This window comes from Mycteria americana, chromosome 7, assembly GCF_035582795.1.
Source record: "Mycteria americana isolate JAX WOST 10 ecotype Jacksonville Zoo and Gardens chromosome 7, USCA_MyAme_1.0, whole genome shotgun sequence".
Taxonomy (NCBI): Eukaryota; Metazoa; Chordata; class Aves; order Ciconiiformes; family Ciconiidae; genus Mycteria; species Mycteria americana.
This window is the reverse complement of record NC_134371.1, coordinates 63,079,034-63,094,704: the sequence shown is the minus strand read 5'-3', so window position 1 is coordinate 63,094,704 and position 15,671 is coordinate 63,079,034. Positions and strand designations below refer to the sequence as shown.

General features: G+C 44.6%; 2 protein-coding genes across 2 annotated transcripts; both read left to right on the top strand.

The window, feature by feature from the left end:
- Positions 1–3: 3 nt before the first annotated feature.
- On the top strand, positions 4–11,724 carry TXNDC12 (thioredoxin domain containing 12). Its single transcript, XM_075508755.1, has 7 exons — positions 4–137; positions 2,336–2,396; positions 8,765–8,817; positions 9,553–9,626; positions 10,187–10,256; positions 10,346–10,429; positions 10,871–11,724. The coding sequence occupies exons 1-7, from the start codon at positions 47–49 to the stop codon at positions 10,948–10,950; spliced, it is 513 nt and encodes a 170-aa protein (XP_075364870.1). The 5' UTR covers positions 4–46; the 3' UTR covers positions 10,951–11,724.
- Positions 2,409–7,357, top strand: KTI12 (KTI12 chromatin associated homolog). Its single transcript, XM_075508751.1, has one exon. The coding sequence runs from the start codon at positions 4,067–4,069 to the stop codon at positions 4,913–4,915; it is 849 nt and encodes a 282-aa protein (XP_075364866.1). The 5' UTR covers positions 2,409–4,066; the 3' UTR covers positions 4,916–7,357.
- Positions 11,725–15,671: the final 3,947 nt, after the last annotated feature.

Genomic DNA, 15,671 nt, shown 5'->3' with positions numbered 1-15,671 from the left:
AGGTTTAGGGGCCGTACCCGGTGCCGCTCCTGCCCGCGCCGACACCATGAAGGCTCAGCCCGCGGCAGCCTCCATCTTCTGCCTGTGCCTGGTGCTGGCGGCCTCCGCAGCCTCCGCCGCGGAAGGGCTCGGAAAGGGTCAGCCAAACGTTTTCTTCGGGCTTTCCTCTCAACTTTTGCCGTTGCTGTGAACGGGTGTGCCGGGGCCGGGCCGGTTCCCACAGCCCGCGGCGGCGAGGAGGGCGCGGGGGCGGCGGGGGGGGGCGGCCTGGCCTGGCACTGCCGCCGCGGTTTAGAGAGAGACCGCTGCCTTTTGACTTTAAAGACGAGGGGGTCTTTAAGCGGTCTTTGCCGTCGCGGTTCTGTTCCGGCTAAACCGCGAAGAGTTTCCCTTTCGAGGGGCCCCGCTTTTCTGTGGCGAAGGCCTGGTGGGGGCGCAGCCCCCCCGCGCCCCCCGCCCTGCCTGGGCTAAGGCGCCCTGTCAGCCCTCCCCAGCCTCTGCCGGCCCCTTCTGCTGGCTCTTGGCTGGCGGTGAATGGCTCTTCCCTCCCGCCCTCGGCTTCCCTTTTCCTTCCTGACCGCTCCTCACCTCTCCTCTGGCTCGCCGAGGCCTCCTTGTGCAATTGCCATGTCTAAGAGCCTGGTTCAGTCAGGGTGCACCAGGGCCCTGATCTTCACCCCAGGTGGTGGCTTTAGCCTGTCTTAGAGATAAATCTCTTCAAGGCTGGTAGTAACACAGCTTGATCAATGACAGCAAAGCTTTGTGGTGTGCATCCCAGTCATTCCCCTTTTGTTTTACAGTTAATTCCTCAGATGACTTTCACTCAAAAGAAACACTCCGTAATGTGTTGTGTAATGCTTTTAGAAACATGCTGAAGCTCGCCACAAAGTGGGTTTTAGTTTAAAAAAAGAAAAGCTTTCAAAAAGTGTTTCCTAGCTAGAACACTAGAAGGTTTTCCCTGTTTTAACATGTTGGCCTTTGAATGAAATAGCTGACGTCAATATTCCGAGTAGACATGACTTCTGCTAATCCAGCTATTTATCGCTCTGCTATGTTCAGCTGGTACAAACATAACCTTGTGTCTGAAGCTGCCTCTGCAGCTGATATGTGTGTGTGATTGGACATGGACAAGGCATCCCCACCTTACTGTTAGCACAACTAAATATTTGATGTGTTGCGTCATATATGTTCACAGTTGTTCATATCAGGAGAGAAGACAAGGCAATAAATACTGTGCCAATGGTTCAAACTTCCTGAATGCTGAACTAGGGTGCCACAAGGTTTTGCTGACCCTGTTCTTGGCTTTCTCCAACTTCTTTGCCACAGTTGTCTACTGGAGACAACGTCCACTTTCCCCTGTGTCAGCACTGGGCAGGCTGTGGCTCCTGACCCCTGTGCAGCTCCCGAAATCTGCCCCCCTCAGCACCCTGGGCACTGGGGCTTGCTGACTAATCCAGACCCTCAGCGTTGGGAAGGGGCAAGCCAAGGCTGATGTTTGGTCATCCAGCAGAGCCCTGGTGCTGGATGACCTGGATGGTGCTGGATGTTCCTGGAGCGATGAGACCTCTGAGGAGGTCTTCCCAAGGGAGTTCCCCTATGAACAGTTCCCAGATCTCCTTCATGTCAGCTCTCCACGTGGCTTTCAGCCACGTGAGTGTAATGCTGTGTTGGCTACAGGGTCAAAAAAAATGGCAGCCTGTACTTTGCTGTTGTTAAATGTATGCTCGCTCACTCTTATCTCAACTGACATAACAAGACTTGTTATCTGGGTATGGGATAGAATATTTCCTGCATTGGTCAGTCACTGTGACATTCAGAAACCTGTGTGATGGCGTTCTTTCTTACTCTTCGATGGTAATTATCATCAGCAGTAATACTCAGCATAATAGTTTTAGGGCAGTTAATGATCATATGCTGGCCTAGGAATTTTTAAGTTTTGCGTTAGTTCACATTCGGTGGGATTTAGGAAGCCAAATGCTGACCTGTTTAATTTGTCACTAATCAGTTAATAAATGTTCACAGATTGAAAAAGAATGGGGAATAGTCAGAAGGCTCTTCAATTTTAATCTCTGTTGGGGGGATTTGGATGTAATTTGCATATATATATAAATATTCATGAATGTGGTATGTTTTTGTTAATTAATTTCAGTGGGATTCCTCATAAGACTATGTAGGTTGCAAGTATTTGCAGAAGTCTTTCCAGGACTGGGATTACAGTTTGCTTTAAAAAAAAGAATATAAAATGAGCTGAAAATATTCTTAAGGGTTGGACTGTTTTCATCTGTTAGTTGACATGTTAAATTATGCAGCGTTTATAAACCCTTCTCTCTGGCAGGTTTTGGAGATCATATTCATTGGAGAACACTAGAAGATGGGAAGAAAGAGGCAGCAGCCAGGTACGTTACCTAGCTTTAAAGACAGAAAAGTGTGTTTAAAAACATTCACAAAGATTCTGCATTGATCCTAAACTTAACCACAGAAAATAGTAATTAACAGGCATGAGGGTGGTTTAGGAGACTGTTCCGATCCCTGTAGCTTATTAGAGAGAAAATACAGCGTTTTGTTAACTTTGCTGAGACACCACCTAGGTTGAATGATGGAAGTTCTAGCATGTCTTTGAAGTGAGAAGAAAATATTTTTGATCATTTATCATAGTAAGGAAAGATACGGATCTCAAACCCACAAACGCATGTTTCAGTAGTACTCAATCCCCTCAAACTCAGCAGTGCTAATAGCTTCCGTAAAATTCAGTGTGCCTGTGTTGATGAGGCCTCAGTGTGAGATGAGATCTCGAGTTATTTTGTTACCATCTGCAGAAAAAGTCTGAAAGTTTCAAACTGTAGTGAACTGGTAGGTTGTTTAAGTAGAACCTTTTCTGGGTTAAGCTTAAACTGTAAAAAGAACACTGTCGCTATGAAAAGGTAAAAAATGACATTTTGACACATTTTTTCTCAGAATTTCTTCTGTTTCTTGTTAAAATGTGAGAAGGAAAATTGTATGCTTATAAATTCTACTTGTACGTTTAAATTTATAATCTAGATCTGACAATGCTGACATGAGCAGAAATTCATTATGCCTTCCAGGTTTGCTGTTTAATTGAATTTTGCTCTCAAGCTGATACATCTGATGAGTTCCACTCGCCATACAAGGTCTAGTGTAGACACCCAATTAACCCAGATGGTACAGTTCAGAAGTCCTACAAGTGTTTATAACTGGATTTTGACACTTATTTGATATACCTGTACAAACAAATAGACAATTTCAGTATTTGCAGGAATAATTGTAGCACTACTTTGCAGTGAAGCAGAGGAAGCTTTAAAAGAGATAGAGGAGGGAGGGTGGACGAGCTCTTGGGCTTAGGCGGGGTGAGTGTTTCTGCTCAGAAGCAGCCCCGGAGTAAAGGATAGCTGTAATGCACGCTCTCTCCTTTCACTGCTGGAAACACAGACCTGCTCACTGATTTGAGTTCAGTGGCATTTGAGTGTTAGTGAATTGAAGGATTAGGAGAAACCACCAACGACAACAAAAAAGATAAGCAAACCTAAAAAGCAGATTTTGCTTCGAAGTCTGGCCTTAGGTCAGAAGGAGATGGCCTTAGGAGATGAAAAGTTAAGTGAAATTATCTGTTACGCAGCAAGTGAGATGCATCAGAGCCAGTGGTCTAGGAAGTTTCAAGACTTTCGATCAGTTTCAGTTCTGTAAATAGCACAATCTGGACCTGTCGGAGATGCTGGAGACGGCTTGTTTTTGAGTTCCCTGCAGGCGAGGGTGGGGGTCCGGTGTTCATACGGTTACTGGGTGTCTGGTTCTCGGGGGCAACCATAGTGTGATCGCGCTTTCAAGCGGGACGCCCCACAGGACGGTGTCCCTGTGCCAGACGTGTCCTGCGGCGAGCTGATTCCCCACACCCGCTGGGCGCCAGCCCCCCTTGGGGCCGCCTGAGGCGCTCCCGTCGGGGTGGGCGGCTGTGCAGGACCCCTACACTGCGCGCTGCCCCGAGCCCGGGAAGGAGCGGGGGGGGTGGGTTTCCACGCAAGCCCGCGGCGGCACGGCGGGGCCGGACGCCATGGCGGCTTCGGCGCAGATCGCGGTTGCCCGGGCGACCGCGGCGGGGGGTGTGGGTGACCCGAGCGGAAGCAGTCGCCCTCGCCGTCCGGGTCAGAATGGCGGCGGGGCGGGCGCGGGGAGGAGAATGCCGCTGGTGGTGCTGTGCGGGCGGCCGGGCAGCGGCAAGAGCCGGCGGGCCGCGGAGCTGCGGGCGGCGCTGGGCGGGCCCGAGCGGCAGGCGCACGTCGTGGCCGAGGCGGAGGGCGGCCGGGCGGCGCTGCGGGCCGAGGTGGAGCGGCGGCTGAGCCGGCGGGACGTGGTGATCGTGGACGCGGGTAACGAGCTGCGGAGCATCCGGTACGAGCTGTACTGCGTGGCGCGGCAGGCGGGCACCGCGCGTTGCCTCCTGCACTGCGCGGGCGGCCCGGGCGGCCCCGACGAGCCGCCCTTCGAGGCCCCCGACCCGCGCAACCGCTGGGACCGGCCGCTCTTCACGGTGCACGGGGAGGAGCCGCTGCCGCTGGCCGCCATCCGCGGCGCCCTCTTCGAGAGTACCCCGCCGCCGCCGCACCGGGCCACCCGCACCCAGCCCCTGCAGTCCAGCAGCTTCCTCCACCACCTCGACCGCGTCACCCAGGAGGTGCTGGCCGCCGTCATGGCCGCCCAGAGGAGCGGGGCGCAGCCCGGGGAGGTGGTCCGCGTCCCCGGTGTCGCCGAAGGGCTGGTGCTGAACCGGCCTGTGAGCATGGCCGAGCTGAGCCGTCTGCGGAGGCAGTTCATCAGCTACACCAAGATGCAGCCCAGTGATGAAAACTTGCCCCAGCTGGCCAGCATGTTCCTGCAGTACCTGAGCCGCAGCATCCAGTGAACTCTGTCACCTGTGCCACGCACAGCAGTGGCCGTGGTCCCGTTCCAAAGTACTTGCAACAATAAGAACATGCCTTCCGGCCGCAGACCCCACGGGAGCTTGGGTCCCACCTATCGCCTATCAGATCATAGAATCGTAGAGTATCTCAAGTTGGAAGGGACCCATAAGGATCATCAAGTCCAACTCATGTTGCAGCAGCAGCACTGGGAAGATGGATGCCATGTCCCTGCAGCAGCTGAGCAAGCTATATTGCTAAGAGGATCTATAGGGATGCTGTTCCCTCACCCCCACGTTCTCCCCACTTGCATATTTCAAAAAGGAGAGCTACTGTTGCATCCTTAAGCAAATGAAGTCTCCTATGGAGACCTAGACCCCAGGAATCAAATAGTGTCTGAACATGAAAATGCAAAAGGTGGTGACCGTACGGAAAACTTTTCCTGTCCGCATTGGCATGTGTATGTTTTGAATAAGAAGATTGTTTTTTCCAAGGCTGTCTCCAGATAATGTCAAACTGCAGAAGAGACTTCAGGTCCTGAACTGGAACAGCTGTATTTTTAGGATGTGACTGTTTCAAAAAATCCCACTGAAGAGAAGAGATAGATTTGCAAATTCTGCGCAACAGAAGGGTGCTGGCTTAGCAAACTCAAACCTCTCTGTTTCAGGTTTAACAATAAAATGTGTGCCTTAAATGGTGTATAGTCTTAATATACCTGCAGGACTATTTTATTGAAATAACTTGCTATGTCTTTTCTCTGCAAGGTCATCATTAAATGCCTTTAAAAACACTAATTGTTTAATAATGAGTGCTCTCATGGGAAAAATGAGCTAAAATGACTGTCATGGTTGAACCCCAGCCAGCAACTAAGCCCCACACAGCTGCTCGCTTGCTCCCCCCTGAGTGGGATGGGGGAGAGAATCAGAAGGGAAAAAAAGGGAAAACTCGTGGGTTGAGAGAATAACAGTTTAATAATTGAAATAATAATAATGATAATAGTAATAATAATAATAAATGGTAGGGAAAAGGAAAATAACAGAGAGAGAGAAAGGAACAAAACCCAGGAAAAACAAGTGATGCAACTGCTCACCACCCACTGACCAATGCCCAGCCAGTACTCAAGCAGCAATCGCTGCCCCCCGGCCAACTCCCCCCATTTTATATGCTGAGCATGACGCCATATGGTATGGAATAGCCCTTTGGTCAGTTGGGGTCAGCTGTCCCGGCTGTGCCCCCTCCCAGCTTCTTGTACACCTGGCAGAGCATGGGAAGCTGAAGAGTCCTTGAGTAGTGTAAGCACTGCTTAGCAACAACTAAACCATCAGTGTGTTATCAACATTATTCTCATCCTAAATCCAAAACACAGCACTGTACCAGCTACTAGGAAGAAAATTAACTCTATCCCAGCTGAAACCAGGACAATGACAGTGTCTGTTCTGGGTGAAACTCTCCCATAAGTCTGTACTAGCTGTGGTGGGTAACTTAGTTTTGTGCTGAGTTTTCAACTAATTTCAGTCTTTGCTATACCACGTATATAACTTATATAAACTTTTCACTTTCTGGTGGACGCTTCATCCCTCATTTTAATAGATTGTGGCTTTTGGGTTTAATTGTGTGTGTAGTGCTACCTGGGAGGAAATGGTAAAGGGGCAGGAAGGGTTACTTCAACTACAGTGGCTGTATATCTGACATACTGGCTGCTAGGTGGACTTAATGCATTGCAGAACTGAGAAATGACTACAAAAGTGTTTTGATGTAAATAAGTTTATTTTCCCAGTCAAAGTAAGGAGAATAAAGCTGAGAAAATACATTCAGTATCTCTAAAACTTCTGTGAGTTCTCACTGGCTAAGAGTTGGTATTTCAGGACTGTGACCACTTCCATTTAAAATCTGCTTTGAAAATCTCTCCTAACTTAAAAAAAAAAAAAAAGTGTGTTACAGTACCAATTACCAGATGATGGAGCTCTTCTGACATGAAGCACTGCTCCTTGATGATAAGAACAATGTGTATTTTCCAGACGCAAATCAGCCTCTCCTCAAGAAAGAGGCAAAATCATGTTGGACCATATGGAAACAATGGGAACAAAAGTGTTTTTTCATCATCAAAGAGAGGACACTGATGCAATACAAGCTTTACTAGGGAAATGTGTATTCTTGCTCCTTACTGCAAACAGAGTCCTATATAAAGATAATAACATATTGGTTAGTTACAAGTGGCAGACTTCTGTTTGAACTACTCTAAATGTTAATGGCATCCTCTCCACCCTTTCCTGGTTCTGAAAGCCATAACTGAATGCTGCTAAGTAGAGATTTCCTTTCCTATCTATCTACAGCTAAAGAAAAACTTGTACTTCAGTTCTGCTAGTAATTAATTTAGTTGCTGTCAGGTGCAAAGGTGTTTGTAATTTCTCTGTTTATGAGAAATTCACTTCATTTTTAACCCCCAAACTGGTAACAGAGTTTACAATAGCAGAAAGCTTAAACTTTCCTTTGCTTGGCGTATCCTGAAAGAAGTATCCATATAGTATGTTCTCTGTGTGTCTTTCTTGATGCCTTCTTTTCCTTCACCTAGTTTTATGCTGGTCTTACTGTTCTGGAAGCTATGTCATTATTACCAGCTTCCCTTGGATACTCCTCCATAGCTTAAGGGATTTACTGGTAAGAGAAAAGGGATGGGATACCCAATTCTTGTTCTTAGTCTTCTCTTAGTTTATTGCCCTAGTCAGCTTTCACCAGTTCAGCTGTTGGTAGAAACAATGAAAGTGTTAGTAAGGGCTTCCGCATGTGTAAAGTGTGGGCGTAAGTGTTGTACTACCTGGATATGCTCAATAGCAACAAAAGTCACCTGTAGTTGTATCACTTTTCTTGTTAGAAAGGTAAAATTGATGCAAAATAATCAGGAGCAGAGAAGTGGTGGATTAATTGGATCCCTAGCACTAACAACAGGAAATATGTGAAATTCGTAGTGTCTTTAAGGCCTCTTTGTCTAATCGTGTAATGCAGCCTGAGTATATTATAAAGGAGCTCAGAGAAATTGAACTTGGTAAGCTTGACTTTGTCAGAAGGTAAAACGCTAAAGGGATTTTTGAAAAACAGGGTTAAATAAAACGTATCTCAGGGCAATGGAAACTTAACCTCTGGGTAGTATAGGTAGTAAAGGGCAAGTGAATTATTTGGGAAGAGGGAGAGAATAATAAAGAATAACTTTTGTCCTTTTGCATTGCACTTTATTTAGGCTGCAGTTCCACACAGGCCCTCCCTCCTCCTCAGTCCTGGCACTTTGTCACATTTGTCACAGATTTGTTTCAGCATACCAACGTGTAGGAAACTAACCTGGCAGCCAGAGGGTTTGCTAGGTTACTGTGTTTGATTATTGCTCAATGCAGCGTCTTAGTCCCAGGAGGTGACTGAAACATACAGACCGTAGTGGGGAGAGGGATGGATGTATGACTGTCATCCACAAAAACCGATCCTGAGATCTCACAAGCAGCTGGTGTCACTAACCACTTCCAGTAAAAAAAAAAATGCATGACCAGTTGTGTATCTGAGCAAATCTAAACTAATAAGAGCAAACCTTCCAAAGAGAAAGCCTCCTCCTCTACAAGAGCAGTTACTGGCTGGTAGCTATAATGAATTATTATTACACATGCTTTAAGATTGGGAAAACTTTTTGCAAGACAACCTTAAAACACAGCAGAATCTCTTTACATGTCTTATTTTCCATTACATTTAGCCTTTGTAGAAGTTAAAATGTACTGTATGTGTTAAAATGTACTGTTAAAATGTACATGTGATAGAATTTGGTTTCTGTAAGCTGTCTTTGACAATTTTCTTTTTTTTTTTTTTTTTTTAAGTGGTTTGCCTCTTATGGTTATCATCCACAAGTCTTGGTGTGGAGCTTGCAAAGGTAAGTGTATTTAATACTAGAGCTTGCTCAAATTTCTAATGAACTTTTGTATACAAATCACGTAACTGTGAGAAACATGAACTTCATATTCAAAATGTAGCTAATAGTATTTGTATGTCATTTAGAGCGGTATACTATCACACTACTTTACCTGTTAGCACTGCCAAAAGCCAGCCATGCCTAAATGCCAGCAAACTAACAACTGCAATGCTGCACTTCTGTAGTGGCTGCAATTTCTCCTGCACTTGGCTATAAAAAATGGAACAGAATGAATGGTCTTCAAGAATTAAGTGTAAATTGCCTTACTTTCAGCTGGTGATTCTTTGAAGGTGAGGCTTTGTCTCTTTCAGTATCACAAACAAACCAGCTGGGCGTAATGGCTAAGCTTAAAGGATGAGCTGGTTGAGTGAGAACTAGTGGTTTACAGCAAGCTTTTTGCTTCTGTTCCATTGGTTCAAGTATGGCTGCTTATGTCTGTTGTCCAGGCTTCACCATCTGGCTGCCGAGCAAGGATTGCTTCAGTTACCTGCTGTTCTGAGCCTGGCTTGAACAGTTTGATATATATATTCAATTTACTCACTGCTTATTGAAAAGTACCAGCTCTCCAGAGGGAGGAATGAAGTCGAGATTTTGATGCTGACCTGAAAACCTGAAATCTTTTCCACTGTCTTTATACTGTCTTTATGCATCTTTTCTTGTTATGTTTTGTTTTTGGTTTTTTTTTTCCTTAATCAGCTTTAAAGCCAAAGTTTGCTGAATCCAAGGAGATCTCTGAACTTGCCCATAATTTTGTTATGGTCAACCTTGAGGTAGGCTGCCCTCTGATTTGTATCCATGTTACTGTCTCGTAATTAAGCATTTGGAATCCTACTTAACTGGTTGCATCCTGTTTTGTCTACATCCTAAATCATGCACTCCTGAATAGGTATTCAGGATTGATTGATATAGCTGATTGTTTTAAAAAGAATTTTCTTCAGTCTGGTTATTTTAATTGTGTGTATAAACCTGGCTCTCTGCCATTTTTTCTTCAACAATTTGTACCTTGTGTCATTCCGTTGCTGCAATAAAGGAATTTATTTTCATTCTCTCATGACATATCAAACATTCCTACACCAAAGCGGAGCGTTTAATGCAAATTGACAGAACAGAAAAAAATATTATTATTTTCACAAATGACACTTGTTTAGGTATATATAACTTTCTTTCCTTTGAGAGTAGAAGATACTGCAGTTACCTAGTGTCTGTTCAAGATGTAAATTGCTCAGGATAAATGGAATGTGAAGGCAATAGTTTGTTTCTTTAAAATGAGTGCTGTGTTTTGTTAGATACCTTGCTAATATGTTCTGTCTCTTCTCTCTTGCTTTGGTAGGATGATGAAGAGCCAAAGGATGAAGCCTTTAGTCCTGATGGAGGTTACATTCCCAGAATCCTTTTCATGGGTAGGGCATCCACAGCTGTTGTATCCACTCACAGGACTGTGTTCTTATTGTTACCACTTAAATTTCCTGTTTGATTTCCTGTTTCGTAGACCCCAGTGGAAAAGTCCACCCAGAAATCATAAATGAGAAAGGAAACCCCAGCTACAAGTATTTCTATACCAATGCTGATCAAGGTATGTGCAAAGTAGTTTGAAGTGCATTTTTAGTGAGATGAAACTCTGGGTGTGTCCTGAGTGAAGGACACACTTTCACTTTTGAGTGGAGAAAAATGATGATACTTTACAGTATAACTGGGAGCTGTGAGATACAACGGGAGTGAGTGGCTCTCTTATGCCTTGAGGAACCATGGTCAGAATCATCATTCACCTTAATACCTACTATATTGTCTATAGGACCTAAACTTTGTCTCCAGTTATGGCATGGAAAATCATGCAATTCACATGATCCAGCTACAAATAGTTGGGAAAAGGGCACAGGACTGTTTTTTTATCCACAGGTTAATTTGTAGATCTACATTCTGTTACTGTGTTATTTTAAAACACTTTCATTACTAGGACACCTTGATGTTTTCATCCTGAGATTAATAGTTGCTGTCTCTCTGTCTAATCTTTCAGTTGTCCAAGGGATGAAGGAGGCCCAGGAGAAGCTAACGGGTGATGCTTTCAAACAAAAACACCTGGGAGATGAACTATAATGAATACACTGAATGATGCTTTTCCATCACTTCAAAACTCTAAAAGGAAATGATTAAACAGACCAAGAATGTAGATGCACTGGAGGGACATAATTCTCCTGTCAACAGTGTTAGGTTAAACCCTGTTTGGAGTTCACCCACATACATCAGTTACAGTGTTATCTCCTCCTCTGCCTGGCCATTTGTACTGAAATGGTTATTTGCAACTAGGTAATGTGCAAACACATCAGTTTGTGTGTTTGAGCAACCACTAATATTTGGTGTTAAAAGGGAGGTGTGTAGGGCAAAACATGATTTGAGGACAAACAGTGTGATTGGAATAACTAGAAGTAGCCAACATTTTGACGCTTAATCAGGGTTGGATTCCTGTTTTCTCACTGGTATTATGTGATCCCATTGTGTTTACTGGGCATTCCTATGAATGGGGCATCTTCCTGGGCCAGGTGTTTTCTAGACATCCCAAACCACGCATTCTGCCACTAAGCCAAGCAGAATACATTTCATGAATGTCCAAGTAGCATGTGAAATTATTAGGTCTGCAAACATATTTTTGTGTAAAACTGTGTGTGATTCATCTTTATTTGCCTTTGGGCAGAAATTTAACTTCTTCCTTGTGCACTCACCTTTTGATTGTTTTATCAAGTGAGGGTGGGTTATGTTGAAGCTTTACGGGGGTTCCCCTTTTATTCTTTGAATGTTTTTTGGCGAATGCCTTGCCATCACATTGTACTGTATTTTTGTACCAGGGTGAAAATTAAACCTTTTTAAACATAAGCACGCAGACAGTGTTTTGTGGTAAAGGGCATAGCGTTCCACTTCTAAGGATGGGGGAATATAGTTTTGTTTATGTTGCGGTTATTAATGTTGAATGTCACAGCTGAAGAAGGTTTCTCCTTTCTATAACTAAAAAACAACAGTTGCTTTTCATGTAATTATAATTCAGCCATTCTTACACTACCTATGCTGCTGAGGGCAGGGTAATACCTAGTGTTTATCTACTGGAGCTGAAAAGAAAAATAGAGGGGAAAAAAATCACCTCTTGATCTGCTGGTAACGCTTTTCCTAATGCAGCCCAGGATGCTGTTGGCCTCTTTGCCACAAGGGCGCATTGCTGGCTCGTGGTCAACTTGCTCCCCCCCTGAACTCTCACGTCCTCCTCTGCAAAGCTGCTTTCCAGCCTGTCAGCCCCCAGCCTGTACTGGTGCACAGGTTATTCCTCCCCAGGTGAAGGACTTTGCATTTCCCTTTGTTGAATTTGCTGACAACCCTCTCTGCCCATTTCTCCAGTCTGTTGAGATCCTTCTGAATGGCAGCACAACCGTCTGGTTATCAACTACTCTCCTCAGTTTTGTGTCATCTGCCAGTTTGCTAAGGGTGGGCCCTGTCCGTTCATCCAGGTTGTTAATGAAATGTTAAAGTATCGACCCCAGGGGTACTCCGCTAGTGACTACCCCCTTTCAGTCCAGTGGTTCTGCCAGTTTTCCGTCCACCTCACTGCCCATTTATTTAAATTGTACTTCATCAGTTTGTCTATGAGGATGCTATGGGAGACAGTGTTGAAAGCCTTAGTAAAGCCAAAACAACGCCTACTGCTCTCCCCTCATCCACCAAACTAGTCATCTAAAGGAAAAAATGCTGTCCAAAAGGCACTTGCCATAACTTCCCATAACAAACACAGAGAGATAATTTTCTACAGATAATTTTTGAAGAGCTGTCTGAGGACATTATTTAGGGAAAATTGTTGTATACAATAAACCCAACTTGTCTACCGAGTCCGTTTTTACTGTTCAGTAGCATAATGAATTTTACTTTCCCAACTAGTCTGCCTTTAAGGGATTTTAGACACCAAAACTCAATTGGGCATTAAAAGACAAGGACTCAGTGGAAATAATGGGATTATTGCACATTACAATTACCCTGCTCAGCTACTAAAAGTTATTCTACGGGTTTTATTCTACAGGTTTTATCCTCTGCTTCTCTTGCAAATTGTCTAATAAATTAACCATGAAATTGAACTCGGCAACTATTCTCAAGTTGTATCAGCCTTTAAAGTAAATAATTCTGTGTAAGTCCTGAAAAAGGATTTGTGTTTTCAAAATTGTCTTTTTTTCCCCAGCTGTATCAGTTGACCTAATAAAAAATAGGTCCTGTCTGATGCTCCTTATTTCATTTATAGCCTTAGATTGACATGACTGTAAAAAATCATTGATACTTTTTTTTTTTACTTGCCACCAGGGGGAGGACTCTGCTTGTTCATCTGGGATATGATTCAACAAATAATAATTAAAAAAATAATCTCTGATGCAAAATAGCAGGGTGCACCTCTGCGATTTTCCAGGCACGCTTTTGCAGCAGCTCTGCCCTCGTCTTGTCTCTGCAGTGAAATTACAGCCTGTGAGATGTACATCATTTGTCCCAAAGCCTTGCTTTGCAAAATGCTCTGATGTCAGAAGCAACATGGCCTCAAAGTTCTCCACCTAGAGAGATCTCCCTTCAGTGACCGATGCGGGAAGCGTGCTTCATCCTTTACATTTAAGACCATTCTGATTCAAAATTACTCTCCTTCACCTCTTCTCTGATGCATTGCCTCTCCTTCAGCACTTTTTGCGTTCCAGACTTGCTACTTCTGAAGGAAAAATACTCCATAATCCTTTTTCCTTTGTTATCTGGCTGCCTCCTTTCTTTCTGATCCTTTCTACCCTCTCTATGTTCAGACTTGGTGAGCTGGTACAGCTTCCCCATCCTCCCTTCTACTTGCTCTTTTCTAGACCATGCTTTTGTCCTCTGTAGCAAGATGGAGCTTGGCACTTGCTAGCCTGCTTGGTGTTTAGCTGGGGTCTCAGTAGAATACGACGGACGTGCTGCCACAACTTGATTGCTAGGGGCAGCTAGTTAACAAGTGTAAAAGCTGTTTCACATCTCTGGATTGCAGGTTAAACTTACTTTTGATCTGTTACTTAAATATTTTTCTCTTTCTACCTGTTTAGTTTTATACCTGGATATTTTAGTTGCTAACTCCTAATGCAGATTCTTTACACCCTTCTGCTTTTTAATCTAGATCAGGTGATAAATGCTGGTTGGCATTTTCTTCTGTGCAGAGGGATACATCTTGAGCCTTCCATCCAACAATTGCTTTATGTACGTTGTGTAACTTTATGCACGCAAGCAACTCCACAGGGTTTAGAGGAGCTGCTTACAGGTCAGTGTTTGTTGTAGTTGCGTTTAAAGTTAATTATACATTGCAGCAGCTCAACAGTGCACAGTAACCAAGGCCTCAGATTAGTTTGCCCCCATCAGCTTTGTTTCATGTGCTGCCCATCTGCTATGACTTGCAATAAACCTGCATTCTTACGTAACTTCTTTAGATGCATCCTAGAAATCCCCTTGGATTCTCAGTTTCTAGTCCTTTTATGGTGATAACAAAACCAAAGACACTTCAAAATTCTTAGTATAGTCCCAGGGAACTGCCAGGCCAAATCAATCTCACGTAAATGAACATGCTGTCAGCTCTCTTTCTCCCAGAAACAACCCACAGAGGAAAAAAAATCCAAAGTTAATTAAAGACTGCCTGGATTGCAGCTAGCCATCTGGCTGCCTGGGAGCAGAGGTTGCTTTGTGCACCTGGGGCTGAAGAGGCTTTAAGGAAGTGTCAGCTAGAGACTCAGGAAACCTTTCCTTTGCCATGCTTAGCAGCAGGGAACAAAAGTACAACATCCAAGAACGCCAGCACGGCCAGAGTATCCCGTCTGTCATCCTGGCATGCTGAGTTTAGGTGTCATCTACTTCAAATGCACTTTTGTCCCCATGGCTGTTTGTCTGCCATCATATCTAGCCTGTATCAAACTGCTAATGAGCTTCATTCGTTGCCCTCACTTACAGCTTGTGTAATGAATATCTCTGAAGTGAGATATTATTAAACTTGTATGAATGCAAGGTCATATATCCTTGGAGGTGATGAAACTTTTCTTAACTTTTGGCAAGAGGAGAGGCATTTGCCTTTGCATTATGCTGTGATACTTATTTGCACCTGATGCAGTATTATGCCTGATTGGGTTTGCCCAACCAGGAGAACCACTCCACGGCTATTCCTTCACAACCGTGGCTATAGGTGGATGAAAAATTGAGACCTGAGGATGGAGATTTAGAAAGCAATAAAGGTGGAATTACACCAAGCAGAACTCTATCCAGAGAGCAGGATAAAAAGAGGAACTTCACTGCAAGTTCATGCTCGTCTCAAAGAAAGCAAAGCCAAAGGATGAAGTTTATCTAAAAGGTTGCATCCCACTTCCAGACAGCTGTGTAAGTTGTCTTTGGGGCTAACTGGACAGGGGAGCTTGCTGCCTGGAGGGAACCAGGAAACAATCATGAAGGTGTCTCAAAATGGTAAAAGTCACTTTGTCTCAAAACTATTTGGCATGTTAACTCATTTCCCCTTTCTTCCTCCAAGAAACAGATGCTGATTTGTTAAGCAGTTTAGTCAAATAAACTCAGTTTGCTTTTCCTTTCAAAGTTTGTCTAGCGTAAGGAGTGGCTGCATACAGTTCCCAGGCCTGCCATTGTCCGGGGAGCACCACTCCGAGAGAGGTGTCGATTCACTCTTGCAGCGCCAGCCCTGTGCTACCACGTCAGCATGCCCCAAGGAGGAGGAATCTCCACTGACAGCTGCCAGCCAGTTCCTGTGGCCTGCCACAGGCACTGGGGACAGGTTCCAAGACTTGAGT